The 21,317-nt window shown below is 33.5% G+C and overlaps 2 protein-coding genes across 6 annotated transcripts in view; one reads left to right on the top strand and one right to left on the bottom strand.

Moving 5' to 3' along the window:
* The window catches only part of LOC149784929 (ferric reductase 1-like), a 112,047-nt gene extending 102,686 nt beyond the window's left edge, over nt 1-9,361 (top strand). For 2 of the 3 annotated variants that reach the window (XM_089978557.1, XM_089978555.1), the window contains exon 16: nt 1,706-9,361. In XM_089978557.1, coding sequence (XP_089834683.1) covers nt 1,706-1,807 — 102 coding nt within the window. In that variant the 3' untranslated portion in view covers nt 1,808-9,361. The remainder of the gene's footprint in view (nt 1-1,705) is intronic. The other variant, XR_016425335.1, reaches the window with a different exon arrangement.
* A 6,691-nt stretch (nt 9,362-16,052) lies between these two features.
* Nucleotides 16,053-21,317, bottom strand: part of LOC149784928 (cytosolic non-specific dipeptidase-like) — a 91,603-nt gene continuing 86,338 nt past the window's right edge. For 2 of the 3 annotated variants that reach the window (XM_089978554.1, XM_089978553.1), the window contains exons 13-14: nt 20,589-20,755; nt 16,053-18,197 (exon numbers count right to left, since the gene is read on the bottom strand). In XM_089978554.1, the coding sequence (XP_089834680.1) occupies nt 18,150-18,197; nt 20,589-20,755 (215 nt within the window). In that variant the 3' untranslated portion in view covers nt 16,053-18,149. Of the gene's footprint in view, nt 18,198-20,588; nt 20,756-21,317 lie in introns of those variants that run through there. The other variant, XR_016425334.1, reaches the window with a different exon arrangement.

Below are 21,317 nucleotides of genomic sequence, written 5' to 3'. Positions count from 1 at the left end.
ATGATGAAAAAGAATCATTTAAATCTGCAAGAGATGCATTTTCAAATAAAAAAACGATGATGATGCATCATTGCAGATTCTAAGATCTAGTTTTCTCACCTTCTTATATGTATATGGCTATGTTTTCTAGTGTACAGTTACCAAGCTTCTTATATGCATATGGCCATGTTTTCTAGTGTACAGTTACCAAGCTTCTTATATGCATATGGCCATGTTTTCTGGTGTACAGTTAACTTAGCTTCTTATATGCATATGGCCATGTTTTCTTGTGTACAGATAAAGGTCAGAGTGACTGTGACTGAAAGAAAACAGATAGTGTAGCATGCTGAGTTCTCCATATCAACAGTTACCATCCTTTGTAGATTGTTTGCACTTGGAGAAAGGAAGAATTCAGTTTATTTCAGGATCAAAGGCCAAGGTCACTGTACTGAAAGAAGAAAGATTTTTAAAAAATATAAACATTAGTTCTGCATCACTTATCAGAACCAAACGTTGTTGATGGCTTGCATTTGAAGTCAAATTTCAACGTCAGTTGTCTGAAAAAAGAAAACAACAAAACCTTTAAGTTAGTGACAGTATTCTTTCACCATAGTTTGCATATGACTTTGACACTGAATGAAAAATCTATTGGTTTTTGTGTCAAAAGATCAAGCTCACTTTGATTGAAAGGGTAGAAAGGGTTGTTGCATAATGACCATTATTTTTGACAATGTATTTTAGGGTTGTTCCCTTTATTTTTGACAATGTATTTTAGGGTTGTTCCATTAAAAAATACATGGGAACCAGGGAAAGTGGGGTACTCACCCATAGATGCAATTTAAATTTCTTAACATTTTATTATGAACTCTATGAAATCAAAGTACCCACGCATATATTTTTTTAAAAACTGCCTTCCCTTGGTACCATGTATATTTAAATGGAACAGCTTTAATCAAAGTTTCTGGTGGTTACTTGTGGTGTGAAAGAAGTCTATTTATTTTTTTCCAAAGGTTAAAGATCAAGGTCATGCCTAAAAGAAAAATTAGTTTTGCAGAATAACTTCTGTTCTACAGCAAGTTCCTTTACTAAACTTTTGAATGGCTTTATCTAAGGGTGATAAAGTATCTCTAGATTCTGTGTAAGAAGATATAGATTTCTGCATATTATATTTTTTGCAAAACTGTGTACCTTAACCAAATATTGAGGTCTTCAGGACCCACTGGACAGTAATCTCCTGTGTCTACCAAACCCTACCAGTGCTGGCATGGATGACTTTTAAATACAGGGTGGCCATTTAATATAATCTTCATGGTACTCTTGTAATTCTCTATCTTATGGTGAGGAAACTTTTAGTGGGTGTTTAAATGTTTCATTGTTGTGTCATTATTCACTATATAGCACGGTGACAGTCAGAATTTTGTGTCTGACACTTGGCTGCCACTGACCATAAAGGTGGAACGTTTTCTTACCCTACACTGATGCATATGAAAGATTCAATTATTCTCCATTCTTTTCAATTCAAGAAATCAATGGGTGTAAATGTTGGATGGCAGCTAAATTTCTGTGTCATTAAAATTATTCTTCAAATAAAATGTAAAATTTGAAAGATAAAATTAGTTTTGGAATCACACTGATCCTTTTATTCATTGTCTTCATTATCACAAAATATTGAAAGTTGTAAAATAAAGTGCCTATGTTTACTAAATATGTTGTTTCTTTATTTCAGAATGCCCATAAATGGAAGCCCTGGATAATAGGTGTCCATGTTGTAGTTGTCTTTGGACTAACCATTGCCCTGATTGTTTTGGGAATTTTGGATGATGCATGAATGGAATTACATTGCCAATTCTCCAGTGATAAACTGACCCAAAACTTGAATAGTAGCAAGATTTACTTAATGATAAGTTCACTGCCAGGTTTTAGGTCTGCTGGTTTTAGAACAGAAGAGCTTATGTGATGTTCTGTTTTCTGTCATCCATCATTTAGCACAAGTTTGTTATTGCTTCTCCTCTTAAACTACTTGCCTTGAAACTTTACACTCTATGTCTAGTTGGTTCTAAATAAAAATGGTACTGGTCTGAAATCCAAGCATGGCCACCGGGACATCCATCTTGATTTCTTTTTATCATCAGTCTTGAACTGAAGGTTATATTGGCATGTGGTTTTCGCCACAATACTTTTTATGATACCAAGTTGGTTCTAGATGCAAATGATGTTGATCATTGCCAAACATTGTGGCCATCTTAAAAAAACTTGCTATTGATACTCCACCTTGATGGAAGCTTATGTTGACATAATGTTTTTACCAAGCAACTTATGTCTTATTGGTCTTAAATTTAAAGGGTGCCAACCAAAGATATGACATGGCTGACATCTTGAAAATCTTGTTATCAGTACTCCTTAGAAATAGAAAGTCAAATTGAAATGTGGTATTTGATGGAAGACTTCTATAAAAAATGATGGCAATGTGGCATCCAATATGGCCACCATGACAACCATCTTGAAAATCATATTGTCACTACTTCTCCTGAACAGATGGTCATATCAGCATAGGGTTTTCAATAAAAAAACTTCTTATGATATCTAGTTGGTCCTAAATGAAAATGTTGCCGATCTGACTGCCACTTATTGGCTTCATGACAGCCATCTTGGAAATCTTGCTATGGATTCTCCCTAAATGACAATTCATACCAGCATTGAGTTATAAAAGGAAGGCTGTGTGTGATGTCTAGCTGAACATAAATGAAACTGATGCTAATCTGTTCTCCATTTTTATGGTCTCCATTGTGGCCATCTTGAAGACCTTTTTGTTGCTACTCCTCCTGAATGCTTGGTAAAATCACCATGGAGTTTTCATATAAAGACATTTTATGATTTCTAGTTGGTCCTGAATAAACAGCCATACATGAAATTATTGCTATTGTCCAAGAATATCAGAGATGGTTTTAAAACTCAGCAGTTAAAAAGAATAAATGGTTTTGTCTTGATTCCTGAAATTCTGTTTGGCCACTAGTATATCAGTTCTTTTGAGTGGCTTTTGTTAAAACCATAAATATGGCATCAAATAAGAAATTGTTTGTATATAAGAAAATGACTGTCATGGTGAGCTGTATTTGTGCTGCATCAGTTTTGACTCTCACAAAACCTCTTCATAAGACTTTACATACATGTATTTTTTTGATCATTACTCTCCAATTAGTATTTCTAATTTCTTTGATCGTTACTCTCCAATTAGTACTTCTAATTTCTTTTATCAGCATCCCTAGAAGTTGTGATTTTTTCAGATCTTTGCTTCTAAAGGAAAATGATTTGGAAAGATATTGTTAACATCATTATGGAGATGAAAGTTTATAAACATATTGCTGAAAGTATATATTATCTGGCTGTGAAATAGTTTGACGGTGTAAAATAGTTTGAGATTGTAATATCTATAGGGTCATTTTCCAGTTTGTTTTTATAAATAATTACATAAAATTTATACAAATCATTAAAAGTGAATGTAGATCTCAAAATTTCAGTTAATTTTAGAAGGTATTTTTTAATCATTTTCCACTGTAACATTAATAAAGACACTATCCAAATAATTAAATAATAATGTAGTAATAAAGGTTTCTCATGGCTGTACATTGGAAAAAAAGAACAAAAGAAAGATAACTGTCTGCTTTTGACAATATCCACAAGTACGAGTCTACATGACACCCCATTATACTATGCAGTCTGTATAAAACATCAATCAGGCAAAATTAAAATGAAATATTTTTACAAACATGGCCATGACAGTGCTACTTGAGTCTCCAGTGCCAGTTTGTATCCTTTGAGTGAGTTTTCTTATTGGCTAATTGAGTGTTGAGTAATTGCATATGAACTCCACACTACTCAAACTTTTGCATATGCACTTTTCATTGCATTTAGGTTAGCTGAAATGCCATCCTTTGAGAATGCAAGTCCAAAGAACTATCATTTAACTTGGTTAAATTCTCATTTTGTTTTGTTAAGCATTATGTTGCATTTCCACACAGAGAGCTGCACACAGGCATATAGCATGCTCTTCTTGATCATTACCATAAACAATTATGTCATCACTCGCTTTTGTGCCATTCAGTCCTTCTAAGACCTAGCTAACTACATTTTGGAGTATTACCGCTACAGATAAAATCCTGAAAACAGTGTCACCTGCTTTCATGTCAACAAGCATTAGTATGTTTTGACTGTTTGCTGTAAATATGGTTTGGGCCTGTTTGTTGCTGGGCTGTGACTTCATGCTTGATAGATGTTCATCATCAGAGATGGAGTTAAAACTATTGAACTGGTCTCAGGTTCTCACAGTTATCTTCCAGTGTACATGTATCTTTTAGATTGGCATATTTTTGCAAAGTTTTTTCTTATAGTCTTGCATCTGTTGCATGTAGTCTCTTGCTTGTATGTTCCTCTACAATAATATGTTCTTTTCTCTAATGTGACTTTGTCTTCTCTCTTCTGTTTTTTCTTTAGCTTTAGAATGTTTATAGTAGTGTGTGTTATCAACATTTCCACCATCACAGGCCTCTAAATTCTTAAGAAATCTTTAATACTTTTAGTAGTAGTTCTACTACTGTTCTCTTGAAGCACGTTTTCTTGATGATGAAGATTAACAGCTTTGAATAATCTAAGACTTAATCTCATTATTTTTGTTGGTAAATCCACAATTTGCACCCTGTCATCCCAGGTGTGTATATGTATGATTCTTATCTAAGCTCTTACCAAGTTTGCCAGAATTTATCTCTCTGGGCTCTTGCCAGCTTGCCAGAACACATCTCTCTGGGCTCCTGTCAAACTTGCCAGAACACATCTCTCTGGGCTCTTGCCAAGCTTACCAGAACACATCTCTCTGAACTCTTGCCGAACATGCCAGAACATATCTTGCCAAGCTTGCCAGAACACATATTTCTGGGCTCTTGCCAGGCTTACCAGAACATGCATCTCTGAGATCATGCCAGTCTTACCAGAACATATCTCTCTGGGATCTTGCCAAGCTTGCCAGAACATATCTCTCTGGGATCTTGCCAAACTTGCCAGAACATGTATCTCTTGGATCTTGCCAAGCTTGCCAGAACATATCTCTCTGGGATCTTGCCAATCTTGCCAGAATATATCTTGTCAAGCTTGCCAAAACATACATCTCTTGGATCTTGCCAAGCTTGCCAGAACATATCTCTCTGGGTTCTTGCCAAAACATGTATCTCTTGGATCTTGCCAAGCTTGCCAGAATATATCTTGTCAAGCTTGCTAAAACATATATCTCATATCTTTTGTTCATCTTTGGCTCAAAGAATTCAAGATACAACATATTTGCTTTTCATTATTTTTTCTTTGTTACCTGTGTCAGGTCACATTTTGAATATCTCATAAACCTCTCCAGCATACAATGGGGTTAAAGTGCCTTTGATTTTTGTGTCAGTTATATTCATGCCAACCAATGACAAGAATCTGGTTGGCATTGCAAAAGGCAGAATTGATTATAATCCTTAGTTGATTTTTCTTAGTCAAACAATGTAAATCATCGTTGCCAGTTATTGTATATTGTTACCTCTGTAAGAGAAAAAGAAAACAGCAACTATTTGGTTCTCCATTCTGTTACTGGTTAACACTCTTTCTGATAATACTATCTAATTGCAAGCATACACTTATAATAGCTTGGTATGTTTGAAATCAATACTATTGTTCAGATAAGAGCCAGTGCAGTTGAAAGACATAAAAAACATTAAGGTCCCATCTAGATATGATGATTTATGAACTTGCTGCTGAAAACATTAATTGCCTCTCAAAGTTTAGATTTAGATTAATGATTCTAGAAACTACAAATCTAACATTAAAATCATTTATGACATTCAATTCTTATGCTAGATCATGTTTATTGTGTTCTGTATCAAATGTCAATACACAGGTCAACAGTCATGTCAAGTGAATGTTTTTTTTTACATTTTTTAAAATTTGGATCTGAGCAGTGAAGACTCTAAATTTTCAATTGCTGTTTTGTCTCATCACTCACAAAAGAAAATTATTTTTCTATTGGGATTTGTATAGCTTTGATGTTTCATCAGACTGCTAGACTCTTTGATCTGTAGACTGTTTAATGTGTCAGTATTTATTTATTTACTTATTTATTTATTTTTTATTTATTTATTTATTTATTTACTTATTATTTAACTAAGCCAGTCCCATAGTTTGCACCATCACAAAGATTGGTAGTTTACAGGGACTGGTTCATGCAATATTTCCAGGTACTTAACAAGTGATATCTAAGACACCTGTCAAAAATTTTGGTCCATGGAAAAAAGGATACAATTCTATTCTCTTGTATTATATGTAAGGCTAATTTTTTCAGAAAAAAATGCAAATATTTGACAGTAAGTCTTCTTGAAATGATTTTTAAATTATAAACATACAGAACAATTACAAAAAATATTTACCTCTTGATTGTTGTGGTAAAATCCAGATGTTTGTTTTTCTGCATTAGGTCCATCAGGGTTTTCTTGTTATATTCAGTTAAGTTGGTCAAGGAATGAGAGTAACTTTACAAGAGTACCTCAAACACTTTAATCTACCCATGTTTTTATGCAAAACACATGCATGATCAAGCTTTTGCTTGCATGATCAAGCTTTTGCTTTCACGTTATGGCATTATCAAGAAATGTCATCCAACAAACAAAAACATATTGAATGTGACAATTAGCTGATTAAGAAGTTCAGTTATTCAGCACAAAAGTATTAAAAGAAATATTCTGATTATTGGCTATGCTAGTAAAAAAAAAGCATGAAAGCAATAATTACATTTAAAGGACATCGTGTTGTGTGAATCTGAGTACTTCATATGGTATGGAACATGATTGCTGCCCCAACCAGTAAAACTTTGTATTAAAACTTAAATTATGATAAGTTGAGAGACCTAGAAAGGAGCCATTGAACTCTATGGACTTTGAAACTGCAGCTTTTGTAACTGAGATGTTGGTCTTAAATCTCTGAGTGTACTTTAGCAACCTTTTAGTTGAATACACTGTTGCCTTTGCAGTGTCAGATCACTCATTATTAAAAGCAATATTTTCCAAGTCATTAGTTGCAGTGCATGATATTTTGTTACACAATACTGAGTCATACTTGTGGGAAAATATTGACTGAATACTGTTAATGTCTTGTTAGGTTTGCCAGGTCTGAGTTAAGGTCTTTTTAGGGTTGACTGGTGTGGGTTAAGGTCATGTTAGGGTTGACTGGTGTGGGTTAAGGTCATGTTAGGGTTGACTGGTCTGAATTAACTTCTTGTTGGGGTGGCAGTTATGTTCCAGGTTCTGAGGACAGTTAATACTGTTAAGGTCTTGTTGCAGTTGACAGGTCTGAGCCAGGTTTTGAGGACAGTTAATACTGTTAAGGCCTTGTTGCAGTTGATAGGTCTGAGCCAGGTTTTGAGGACAGTTGATACTGTTTCTTGTCGCAGTTGACAGGTCTGTTCCAGGTTTTGAGGACAGTTAAACCTAATATGATGTGTGTGCATAATAATATATATATATATATATATATATATATATATATATATATATATATATATATATATATATATATATATATATATATATATATATGTGGGAAAATACTGAAAAGACAAATTTCTAATTTTATTTAAAGATTTTAGTATCCCCCTGCATCTAAAAATGAGCAGCTAGCATCAGATGGAAAAAACTTTGAAAGCATCAATCAGTGTGTTTTCTTTAGATTTCATGTAACTTGTATGCTTCAAAGTTTTGTTGTTCTCTTACCCCATCACCCCCATCTCTGTCTCTCTCGTATCTTGGCTATTTGGTCTGTGATTAAACAAACATGGATTGCATTGTTTAGTATGTGAATGTGTTACAATTAATGTTTAACTTTAGAATGTTATAGTGAGGATTGAAATTGGGAAGATTTTGCTGTTTATGTCTACTATGCTTGTAATAGAAAGTCAAAATAGTCCACACGACAGGATAAAGGTCACGTTTGAGGCATGATAGAGTTATCACCTATTGGTGTCACACACCAGAGAACATGATGATTTACATATAGGAAATCAAGAATATGGTCTTTATAGATAGATCATTCTTTGTAGGGTGTTTGGATTTTTGTCTTCATAGCAACCATGAAATTCATCAAAATTATACACAATTCAATAAGGTGGGTTACACAATGAAAGGGCATTCACATCACATACAGATACTTAGATTAATCAACAGAAAATTATATATTCCTGATATCTTTGTTTGTATATTTGTTAGGTATCTTTTAGTCTATATTATTCTTTTTCACAAAAGCATTGTGAACTTTGGTTATTATACCTATTAATGATGTAAATCCATATTTTACATGAAATGTCAATTATATAATGTTTATAGTGTCCTCTTTTATTGTGTTATCCTGTCATCTGTCCATTGATGTAATGCTTATAGTGTCCTCTTTTATTGTGTTATCCTGTCATCTGTCCATTGATGTAATGCTTATAGTGTCCTCTTTTATTGTGTTATCCTGTCATCTGTCCATTGATGTAATGCTTATAGTGTCCTCTTTTATTGTGTTATCCTGTCATCTGTCCATTGATGTAATGCTTATAGTGTCTTCTTTTATTGTGTTATCCCGTCATCTGTCCATTGATGTAAAGCTTATAGTGTCCTCTTTTATTGTGTTATCCTGTCATTTGTCCATTGATGTAATGCTTATAGTGTCCTCTTCTACTGTGTTTATTTTAATTAAGATTTCTTGTATACTTGGGACCATTGGTATCTGGTGATTGGTTTAATGTAGGTATTTACATGATCCATCGACTCCGTCAGTATTGTAAATACTTTGATTATAATCTTAACCTTTAATCATCTGTTGTACTTTATTTTTATTTCAGGGTCTACTTACTTTACATTTGTGCATTTGAATTCCACACTTTATGTGAAATATATAGGCTTATTAAGGTCAATAGTTTTGAAGTAAAAGTTATTAATAATGCATTGTAAGTTAAATATTAGAAACTTTAAACTGATGTTTTTAATATTTAAAGTATAGAATCAGGGTAAATATTAATATCATAATAAACAATATTTTGCATATTTGTCTAACAAAGTCTTTGACCTGTTTTTGTTACTTTCAGGGTAATTTTCTTGAGCAAATTATCTGTCTTCCACGTATAGAGGATCCATTGTCATCTGTATGTACTGTATTTTTAAGTATAGTGGATTCATTGTATGTACTGTACTTTTAAATCTAGTGGATTCATTGTCATCTGTATGTACTGTACTTTTAAATATAGTGGATTCATTGTATGTACTGTACTTTTAAATACAGTGGATCCATTGTCATATGTCATTTTTTATCAACAGTAAAGTTATGAAACTATATCTGAATCAGTTGTCTTGAAAATGTAAACAAATAGTTTTTAAAAATCAGTTTTTCACTTCATTCAGTTTTTATAAATTGATGGTGCATGAAATAAATATTTTCCAGAATTTTGTTTCCTCACAATTTTTTTAATTTTGAGCAACACTATTTCAGAACACCCTTGCCTGTACATATCTTTATCACCATGAAATTACAAAACAAAAAAGTGCTGATAATAATTAAAGAAGTAAACATTTTAAAGTCAAGAAGTCTGTTTTTGTATTTGAAATGGGTGAGTTTTAAGAGCACTCTTGAATGAGATTAGTGACCTTGTGTCCAAGTTCAGCTGGCAATTCGTTCCACTCAGTTGGGTCCTGGTACACAAAAAAAAACATTGTATGACTTTTTTAACAGTGGGAACAAACAAGAATATGAGTGTTGGATCAGGAATGTAAGTTTCTAGATGGGGTGTATGCATGTGTGAGTTAAGATAGGTATATACTGAACAAGAGCCAGTCAAAAAAATGTAGCATAGTGAACAGATTGTACGTTTGATTCTGGATCGAAGGAGTAGTTAGTGAAGGTTACAGAGTAGGGGCAGGTGTGCTTCAGAGTAGGGGGAGGTGTGCTTCAGAGTAGGGGGAGGTGTGCTTCAGAGGAGGGGGAGGTGTGCTAAGTTATTTATATTCTAAGGATGATCCTAACAGCAAAGTTTTCAAATTTTTGAAGTTTCTGTAGTAGATACCGAGTTGAGACAGATGTGAATTATATTAGTAGAGTCTTGAAATTACTACGGAACGTACAAGTGTTCTAGTGGCATCAACGGATAGAAAATTGTGAATGGAACTGATACATCTCAGTTCCAGATATGCAACCTTTCACATGTTCGATACATGCTGGTGTAATGAGTACTCTCAATAGGTTTCATACTGACTGTGTGAATTTTATGTTGGTACTGCTCATACTTATTGTTTGAGGTAAAGGATGTGAAAGTCTTTGCATGGTGGTCAGAATGGCTTCAGTTTTATCATCATCCATTTGCAGCTTGTTACATGTCATCCATGACTTTACATCGGAAATGCACCTCTCTATGCCTTGGATGGTAACCTCAGCTTCATATGAGCAGGTATATTTGTATATTTAAGTGTCGTCAACATGCTATGGGTGAGACAGTTGATGTTGATCTATGACATTTGCAAACAGATGAGTGTATAGAATGAAGAAAATGGAGCTGAGAACAGAACCTTGTACAACATCAAAAAATAGATCAACTGGGCTGGAATGTTTCCCATTTGCAGACATTATTTGTGTCCTGTTGACCAAGAAGGACTTGAACCATAGTAAGGTTGCATCATGAATATACAAGTCAAGGAGGGTGAGGACTAGAATCTTTCCACTATCCAAAGCAGATAGAAGGTTGTTAACTACTCTCAGAAGAGCAGTTTCAGAACCATGGTGAGGGTAATATGCAGACTGTACATTGCTTACAAGATCATTTGAATTCAGATGAGATACAAGTTGGTATAGAACAACTTTTTCTAAGATTTTTTACATGAATGAGTGGTTGGTCCAATTTATTAGTTCTTTAGGTCATTATCTACTGTCATCAAACTTGTACAAGGTAATACAGGTGAGTACATCAAACTTGTACAAGGTAATACAGGTGAGTACATTAAACTTGTACAAGGTGATGCACATTAAACAGCATGCATACAAACAGCTGTGTACCTGTATGAGGAATTACAGTGGTCATATTGAATTGCACAAAATCATACAGAATAGTTCTTGATAATCATAGCTGACACAGAATAAATGTACAAAATATATTGAGAATATTCACATGCTACAACAGATTCCATTACACTGGTATGTGATGGTTTTTACCATTAAAATTTGTCCTTGAACTAGGATAAATGAGACTGACTGTATATGTGTACTGTCAAACTGAAAAATGTGTTTTAAGAGTTTAAAGTTAACTCTCTAAACATCAAAGTCTGTCAGAAGTCGAGCTATTCCTTTATTGCAATTGTAGTCCCATATCCCGACCATCTTTTATCAGTGAATGCAAAATCATCACAGCACCAGAGGAAGAATCAGTATATATCTTTGATGGATTCAGATGGTGTAATGGTATATACATATGGTGTAATGGTATATGCATATAGTGTAATGGTATATACATATGGTGTAATGGTATATACATATGGTGGTAATGGTATATGCATATGGTGTAAAGGTATATACATTTGGTGTAATGGTATATGCATATGGTGTAATGGTATATACATTTGGTGTAATGGTATATACATATGGTGTAATGGTATATACATATGGTATAATTCTACCTCGCTAGTCCATTACAGTAGACAGTTAGGGCTGGAATTCCCATGGTTATCAAATTACTTAAACATAGTATTGGATTGATGTTGCATCTTGAAAAGTGTGGGAACCTTGACGCCTGTTTCATAGTGTGTATTTGCTGTCAAAACAATGCCTGATGCCAGCAGAGTTAAGCCAATTCTCCTTCTGGTGTTGATGTGCATTACTAATTGCTGGTGCATGAAGCAATACAAATTAGAAAACTACTATTTCTGCTTCATAAATCTTTTTATTTTTGTTCAAAACAAATTAATAACTACCTGTTTATTTGCCAAGAGACTGGCTTAGTTTGGATTTGCCACTTTCTATTTATGGACAACCATATGTTCTGTGATCTATATGCCACGTTAAAGTTGAAGGCTTACATTTGAACCAAGCCATTAAGCATTTTATGCATTCCATGTAATGACCATAACTATTTACTTTATACTCTGAAGCAAAGCTGTTAATTGTGTGTGGATTAAATTGATGGCTGACAGTGTCAATAGTGGAACAGGATTACATAGTCCGAGTTTCCACTAACACTTACCATCTCATTTTAGATATTTTTCCTCTAACACTTACCATCTCATTTTAGATATTTTGACATTTACGTTGGAGTGTGGGTCAGAGCCAATTGACCACTGAAAGGTTGGAATTTACCACTACCTGAAGAAAGCCAGATTAATGAAGCATAGAGAACTTGGCAGGAACGGTGTTTTTGGTATTTTGTGACTACCCCATGTTACCATGTGCTTTTTGCTTGATAAATCTGGTTTTCACCAGGTTGCAGCAACAGTGACAGGTTTTTGGTCATTGTTCTATTAAAATAACTATCTTGAGACTTAAGTATGTTTTAGTTCCTTTTACAAACATTATGTGATTTTCATGTAATATTTTTGAATTCTTTGTACAGTAACATTGGAAATGGGTTTCTTGTTGTTATCACATGACTATTGGACCTCTGATGTCATGGACATATATAGGTTGGGAAATTTGTATTGTCTTGTGACTGACAATGCAAATTGCGAGTACCAGGTCAAATTTAATTAACAAAGTAATTTTAGCTGATTTCAGTCATAAGATCTGGTATATGTAAATGACATTTTTTACTGCATTAGTTTCAGCAGATTAAAGACGCAAAGAATGTTATAAAATATGTAACACGGGGTGAGAAGGGTTGGATGCAACTCATACTAGGGGATACACTACTGTCACGGTGTTAATTTGTGATGTTGTCTATTATCAACGTAACTCCTGTAATAGTCAGAAATGCACTCATTTCATTTTCATTCTCTGTATAGTTTGTAACACAATTTTCCCTACTTTATGCAAATGATGAACTATGCATTGATGACTTTGTCTGATTAACATTTATAACAGTAAAATTTGGCCTTATACTGACTTTTTCAGTCCCTGCTAGTACAAAGTACAGTGTGACCCTGCTGTAACATGGAAATTGGAGTCCTGACTGTGTTATAGATGTACCGTGTTATAAGCAACCAAGTCAGATAGATGAAGAAAATGATGCATGTAGCAAAAACACATAGTGTAGTTGGGGAGGGTTGTAATAAAAGGCAGGTACAAAAATACATGCTTTAGATTAAATTAAGTCAAATCCAGTCTAAAATACACTTGTATGTTGACAACACATTTGTGTAGTATAGTCCATAATGCATTAAGTACGCTACATGTGTATGAAAAATCCCCGAGTTTGTATTATAGATTACATGTTATAAAATTCTTGTATCAGTCACATCCCGTTAGAAAACACAAACAAGACACATATAAGTGGTAGTCCTCATTTGATTTATATCCCATTGTCAACAAACATGTGTCACTAAACAATTTACTATGATATTGACACCAGTAGCATGTGATCATAGTTGTTTACATGCTTCATGTACATGTACTTAAACTTGTCTAGATTTTGATCAGCTGGAGATAGCTATTATCTTGCCAAGGCTGCTGAAGGGATGAGGCTATTTACTAGGAAACAAAAACATGTGAACAAATTAAAAAGTAACTTGATGGCTAGATATTTATGGTTTCAAAAGACTGGAAATTTAACTTGCATTTTATGTTGCTGTTAGTAGTGGTCATAAGCATAAACGTTTTTCCTGCAAAAAGGAAACTTTCACAGCACAATAAATGTCTTTTAGTCACTTTGAAAAATGCAACAATCCCTCAGATTCCATTTTATTTATTTAAGTTAGGTGCTGACTTTATTTGATGAAAAGTTCTTTGTTTTTATTGAAGATTGTAGTTGGCTTGCTTTGATGAAGGGTGCCTGTGTTATTGAAGTCACTGTAGAAGAAAAAATTTGGAGGAATAAATAAATGCCTGTTTGTCAATCTGGCAGCAACATCAAATAATTGTAGAACACTGAGTGGGCACAATTTTTTTCATCTGCTTAGTATTTATACAAAATGGTTGGTGCTTCAAAGGTAATCAGTTTCTTTGAAGTTGAAGAAAAAAAAATCTGGGGTACATTAAAAAAAAAATTGCCATTGCTTGGTCGATTATGGTCGTTCCTGTTCCCGCCTTCAAAGTTTCGTTCATTGTAGCTAGTCCAATAGTATGACATTGAGTGGATCAACAGCATACAGTACTAAGGCTAGATGTCAGCACAAGAGGATTATGATGTAACCATCACTGTTAATATGGTTTATCAATATGAACAAAGGATTCATTTATGTAACAATCAGTAGGTTCCAGTGCATTTTATATCCAAGTTTGTGGCTTCCTTTCATGGTGCATTTGAATTTCTCCACTCCAAACCCAAGATTGTATTGACAAGTTTAGACAGCTAATAATGTATTCACAACAAAAAAAAATGGCCAGATGGTATTTTTGTTACTAATAAGAAAATAAATCGCAATTTGCGGACATTGGCGAAGTCCAGTGTGATCTCTAAACAAACTATTTTACATATTATTTTTCATTCTCTTAAGATGAAAAAAAAATGTCTATGTAATTTCAGTAACCATGACACGGTCGTTTGATAATAGAATTCATATACAATTTCTGACTCAAAACAATAGTAAACTTTTTAACCTTATTCTTCATCCTTTTAAGAAGAAAATATATTTTTTCATGCACAAGAAAAATACATGCACATGAAATTTCAAGAGTCATGCTATGACAGTGTTGTATCTGAATTCATGTTATAACAGATCTGCTATAGCGGGGTCACATTGTGCCAATAGTTGCACAACCTTAATGGAATCTCTGCTACAAACAATTCATTTCTGTGTTACAAAGCATCTTTTGTGCAGATAATATAGATGAAATGGTTATTGTCGTACTTGGCGCCTAGGTGGCCAAGAACTGACTGACTGAGGTCCAGAGACATTATTAGAAGTCTGAAAATAGGGATGCTGACAATGCGATGTCAAAGTGTCAAAACACAAGTGCATTCTAAGCTGAAGAGAATTATAGCACCCAAATTTAATCAAATTACATATTATTATTCAATATTAGTACACAATATTTAATTTAACACTTGTAAATTCCATAATTTCAATTACACTCATGTAATTTTAAGCAGGTGTCTAAAAAGACTGCCATTGAATTTGTACTGCCTCTTGATAAATATACAGCTACTATCTTCCAACACAACAGCCCAAAGATAATAGTAACAGAGTAAACATTTTTATTGCAAGATCATTCGACATTAGAAAAAACAAATGAATTTGTTGTCAATGCACAAAGTTAAGCCAATATTGTAAATGTGAATTCCAATTTGGTTCAGGACAGAAAAGCATCTGGTAATAGTGAATTCTGGCATTTAAACAAACAACTTTTACTTACATCATTAGAAGTTGATAGTGTTTGACAAATACTGCATTGTTGCAAACTCTTGGATAAAATGCAGTAATAAGTAATCTATTGTGTGGAAATAAAAGTGGGATGGTAGGGCAGACAGACAGACTGACTGACAGACACAGTGCCCCAAATAAAAAAAAACAGGAACAATTAATGAATCACCTATATTAGCTTATGAATCACCAAGTCAGTCATAAAACAAATGTCAAAGTCTAATATTCTGGTAGCTAGGTTCGAGTTATTAAATAAATACAGCTAGACTTAAGACTTGTTTTGAGCATTGAGTTCTTAGTAATTCAATATACATCCTCAACAAATTCAATATTCAGAATTGTAACATTGCTTCATTCTATTTTTTCAAATTATATGTAAATACTGACATGTCATGATAGATAATTTTCAAAAGGAACATCTTTGATTTTACATAAAATTTTATATCAATGTCACCTAACTCTGCCTTAGTGACAATAAGAAATGGAAAAGTGCATTTCAAAATAGGAAAACATAACAGAAACAAAAACTCTGAAAAAAATTTTTATTTACTATTAGATTGTGAACAAAATACTGCAGGCAAAGAAATATCAACTCAAAGCTAAGAAACCATAAGATAATTAAATTACATTACACATAATGAAAGCACACTAAAATATGTTTGCTTATGAAACAATTACACGTCAATAACAAATTATCAAGAACCATATCGTTTTGCTGAAATAACATAATAGTTAATTAAAACAATGATGTTTTCAAAAAAATGGAACATGCACTATTCCAGCTGCTAGGATACTGAATCTTCAAGTTTGATCTGAAAATCTAACTGATAATTAAAGTGAAAACTTCTTATACCATGTTTTTTAGTTCTGAAGAGTTCTTTCATTATCGTACTACAGTGTAGTAAATTACATAAATCACCTGGTAGTTTTGTTTGAGAATTTCTTGTTTTTAAACTTTATTTTACTTATTATAAACTTGACTCCCATACATATTTGACACTTATCCAGCAAAACAACATATTCTACAGACTGAAAAAATTTATTCAGATTTTAAGTTTTTCTTTGCTAATCATCCAGACATTTACTACATGTATACAACATAACCATCCGAGTAAACTTAAAAATGTATACATATTATCATATTCAGATGGTACAATGTAACTTGAGGATGACCAAGTCAGTATAAACATTCATACATATTATCATATTCAGATGGTACAATGTAACTTGAGGATGACCAAGTCAGTATAAACATTCATACATATTATCATATTCAGATGGTACAATGTAACTTGAGTATGACAAAGTTAGTATAAACATTCATACATATTATCATATTCAGATGGTACAATGTAACTTGAGGATGACCAAGTCAGTATGAACATTCATACATATCATATTCAGATGGTACAATGTAACTTGAGGATGACCAAGTCAGTATAAACATTCATACATATTATCATATTCAGATGGTACAATGTAACTTGAGGATGACCAAGTCAGTATAAACATTCATACATATTATCATATTCAGATGGTACAATGTGACTTGAGTATGACCAAGTCAGTATAAACATTCATACATATTATCATATTCAGATGGTACAATGTAACTTGAGGATGACCAAGTTAGTATAAACATTTACATATATCATATTCAGATGGTACAATGTGACTCAAGGATGACCAAGTTAGTATAAACATTTACGCATATCATATTCAGATGGTACAATGTGACTCAAGGATGACAAAGTTAGTATAAACATTCCCACATATCATATTCAGATGGTACAATGTGACTCAAGGATGACCAAGTTAGTATAAACATTCACACATATCATATTCAGATGGTACAATGTGACTCAAGGATGACCAAATTAGTATAAACATTCACACATATCATTCAGATGGTACAATGTGACTCAAGGATGACAAAGTTAGTATAAACATTCACACATATCATTCAGATGGTACAATGTGACTTGAGTATGACAAAGTTAGTATAAACATTCATACATATTATCATCTGTCATGTTATCCATGGATTATCAGTTATACATGTTGTCACTGGTTGTACAAATTACTGATATCCATTTTCGTAATTCAAAATACAGGTTTTCATAATGAATCATGTGCATAGGAATGTATTAAACTAAGTATTATACATTGATTTTCCATCCATATTGGCAAGCTAAGGGACTTTATGCAAGCACAAATTGTATGCATACAAGAAAGAAAATCTGGTTAATAAATTGATTTGGGTGTTAATTCAAAACAGACAATTATTTGGTTCTTAGACTTCTGAGAATCAAGTAAGATAAAATTAATGCATCAATTACAGTAATAAACATTAAATGACCAATCTCTGGTTATGCATACCTACAATTAATGCTTTAAATGAATTCGATACATGAAAAATATACAGTAGAAAAAAAAAGACATCTAATGTAATCCTGGACAAGAGAGATGTTGCAGCAACCAGAACATCAATGTTGACCATATATTTCTTCCCAGATGCTAATACTGTGTTTTTTTCAACAATTTTCACATGAAATATGCTCATCATGAAAGATCATTCATTCATCCTTATCATCACAACATAATAAAATATCATGCATCTTCTCATTACTCTGCCCTTGCTACTTCTGTCATGTAAGCCCCAAGAAGCTTAATCTGAAAAAAAAGTGTGATACTTACTACACACAACCTCAAATAACATTCATCTCCATTAAACAACAATGTCCTGTATCCAGCTCTGAATTCCCTTTTCATTCACTTAACCTCTATATTTCACCTCTCCTCAACACACACTACCCTTATCAAGGCTAAAGAAATTCACCTTGGTGGTGGCTACTTTAAATAGGTAATTGAAACAATATCAGGTAAGGTTGCCATAGAACCCATTAATAATAATTTGGAATTTTGTTCAATTTTTAAATACCACACAGTATAAGTGTAGATCCAAAATATAATGTTTTCCACCATTTAAAACAAATTTCTTCTGAAACAAATACTTGTCACTGTTGTAGTTTTGTGCTAAATGGACACAAGTGTACATTGTTTAAATGTTGTCTCTCTAGTCTACAGCATCCTGATTCAAATCAAAACCTGACCCTTTGTCCATTCATCATTATGACAGTGTCTCGAGATTATGTGATGTGATGTGATTTTGATTTTTTATGTAGCTTTAACAATTTTTCAGTCATATCGCTACGATGTCTGCAATGTGGCAGTTTATAGTGATGTCTAGCACTGGGGCATCATGCCGCAGACATGTAGCATGATGTCCCACCCAGCCACATTATCCTGACACCAGGCCGACCAGTCCTAACACTAACCTCTTAATACTGAACGCCAAGCGAGGCAGTTGTTAGTACCATTTTTGTAAGTCTCTGGTATGACTCGGTCAGGGATCGAACCCACGACCTCCCGCATCCGAGGCAGATGCTCTAACCACTAGGCCACTGAAGCGGTGTCTCGAGATTATAATGATTAAATTGTTTTACAAACTCAATTTGTAGCCAATTATGTCATTTACTTAGACAGCTTTTTTATTTCTGTTTTATACTCCTGTTATAAAAACCAATTATTCATTTAAATTCCTAAGGCATACTACTTTGCAAATTCTATTAAAATGTATTCATTTTTATTCTAAAATGTACTTGGGTTGCATGATTTGTGTATAGAGGAGAAAAAAAATTATTTAACCCCAAACCTGTTAAATTCCCAGTAGCCAAATATCATGGGGTTACTTTCCTTGCAATGCTTTAAAGAAAGAGAGAAGAGAGATATGTTAAAAGAAAGAAACACTGATTACACACAAAATGAGAATTATTTATAACTGAGCCAAATTTCGCTATTATGTAAAGATCTTGCTGATAACAAAATTCCTTAAGTATCTTCATGATTTAAGTCTATTCCCAAGTTTATTCAAAACTAAGTCAAAAACGGTCTAAAATGGTATTAAGTTCAGCCAATCAAAAGCAAGATAACTGCAATAATGTATGGATCTCACTCATCACATAACTCCTTTGAGATTTTGATCATACAAGTCTATATTAAAAGTCTGATCAAAATTTTATAAGTAATATTGCCTCCAGAATGTTAATAAACTAAACAAATCTGATGCAACATCGCCTTTTTAATATCTGTTGATCTCATTATCTAACTATTCTCAGTCTTAATGATGGAAGCCCATGTTTTGAGTTTTATTATAGTCGTATCAGAAATATGGCTTCTGAAAATGGTAACAAGCTTAGCCAATCAGAAGCAAGGTCACCAATTATTGTGTGAAGATGTCGTTTATTGAGGAAACTGTCCAAGACATTGACGGCATAAGTATATATTCCAAGTTTTATCAAAATCAGATCTCTAGCATGGTAACAAACTCAGCCAATCATATGCACGATAACTTCATTACTAAGCATAGATCTTGCTCATATTCAAACTTGTCTGAGATAATGACGGCATAAACCTATCTTCCAATTTTGTTTACAATCTGGTTTCAAACAATGGCCTCCAGAGTTGCAGTCAGCAAATGGTGCTCATCGGAGAATGGGATGATGGACAACAAACGACGGTCACACGTGTTCATTGGACTTACAACCAGGTGAGTAAAAAGCTGTGGGACTAGACAGTCAATGACAATGTTACCCATCATCCAACTTTTCACTTTCATTGAGAATTCTAAAACGGATTTTTCATCCAGAGAGAATTTTCAACTCCAATATATTTATTACTAGTCTTGAAGATTATACATACAAGCAATCTTGTATCATTATGGAACTAATAATACTTGAGGGTGATGCTGAAATTCTATGTAGACCCTCCAAAAACATAATTATATAGACAGTGTATTTCTAAGCAATGGCTATGATCTAAATATGATTGCCTGACAAATCCTTATATATCTTTTTTATATAGAATTTTCACCAGTGAGTAAAAAGTATATGGGTTTGCAAACTCCATATTACAGTGAACTGCAAAAATGTGCCTCCGAATTCCTGTAAAAGTAATGTTATGGTCATAAAGCTGAAAATTAACAGCGTTGCATGCCTTGCTTACCCCATTGATATAGTTGGATTTGTCAATTTTCTCATTCTGGGAATGAGCTCCATCATCACAGGCCCCTATGGGAAGCAGGAGCACATTCTTTCCTGTAACCTCCTGGAAGGTCAATGTCACAGGGATACTTCCTCCCTCACGAGTCAAATCTGGCTCAGTGCCAAAAACTATAAATGAAAATAAAATACATGAAATCAAATGGTTAGAAAATTGAACTTGAGCTACTTCTAAGGCTTGATTTAGAAAATTCCTCCACTTTATCTGTTATATTCTCTCTTCCTTCCCCTGTATCTTTCCTCCACCCCTCTGGGCCAGTACCATATCTGCTATAAGACAATGAGTCACATGATAACGTGACTTCTGACTTGCAATCTCCCCCCCACCAACAAGGTTGCATTTAGAAAAAAACAAGATTTTCAGTAATCTTGGCAACAAACAAAAAAAGCAGAGTGAGACCTTTCTTTACCGCACAATATATGCCTGTAGCTTATAAAATCAGTCCTGTTTCAAGAAGAAATAAAGTCACTGCATTTGTACAGTTTATCATCACCGAGGCCAGTTTCACAATTCAAGAAACAAAACAAGACTAACAGCTTCAAATGAATCAACGATGATCGATAGTTTCTAGTTTTCTTCAATTGGTCAATCAGAAAAATGGAATTTCATCATGCTAAATGGAACCATGACTGTGAAAGTGAAAATCGGTTTATAAAAAACCAGATACTGTTT

This window comes from Sinohyriopsis cumingii, chromosome 13, assembly GCF_028554795.1.
Source record: "Sinohyriopsis cumingii isolate HCF-2022 chromosome 13, ASM2855479v2, whole genome shotgun sequence".
In the NCBI taxonomy this organism is placed as follows: Eukaryota; Metazoa; Mollusca; class Bivalvia; order Unionida; family Unionidae; genus Sinohyriopsis; species Sinohyriopsis cumingii.
The sequence above is the reverse complement of the archived record's forward strand: the minus strand, read 5'-3'. Positions and strand labels throughout refer to the sequence as shown.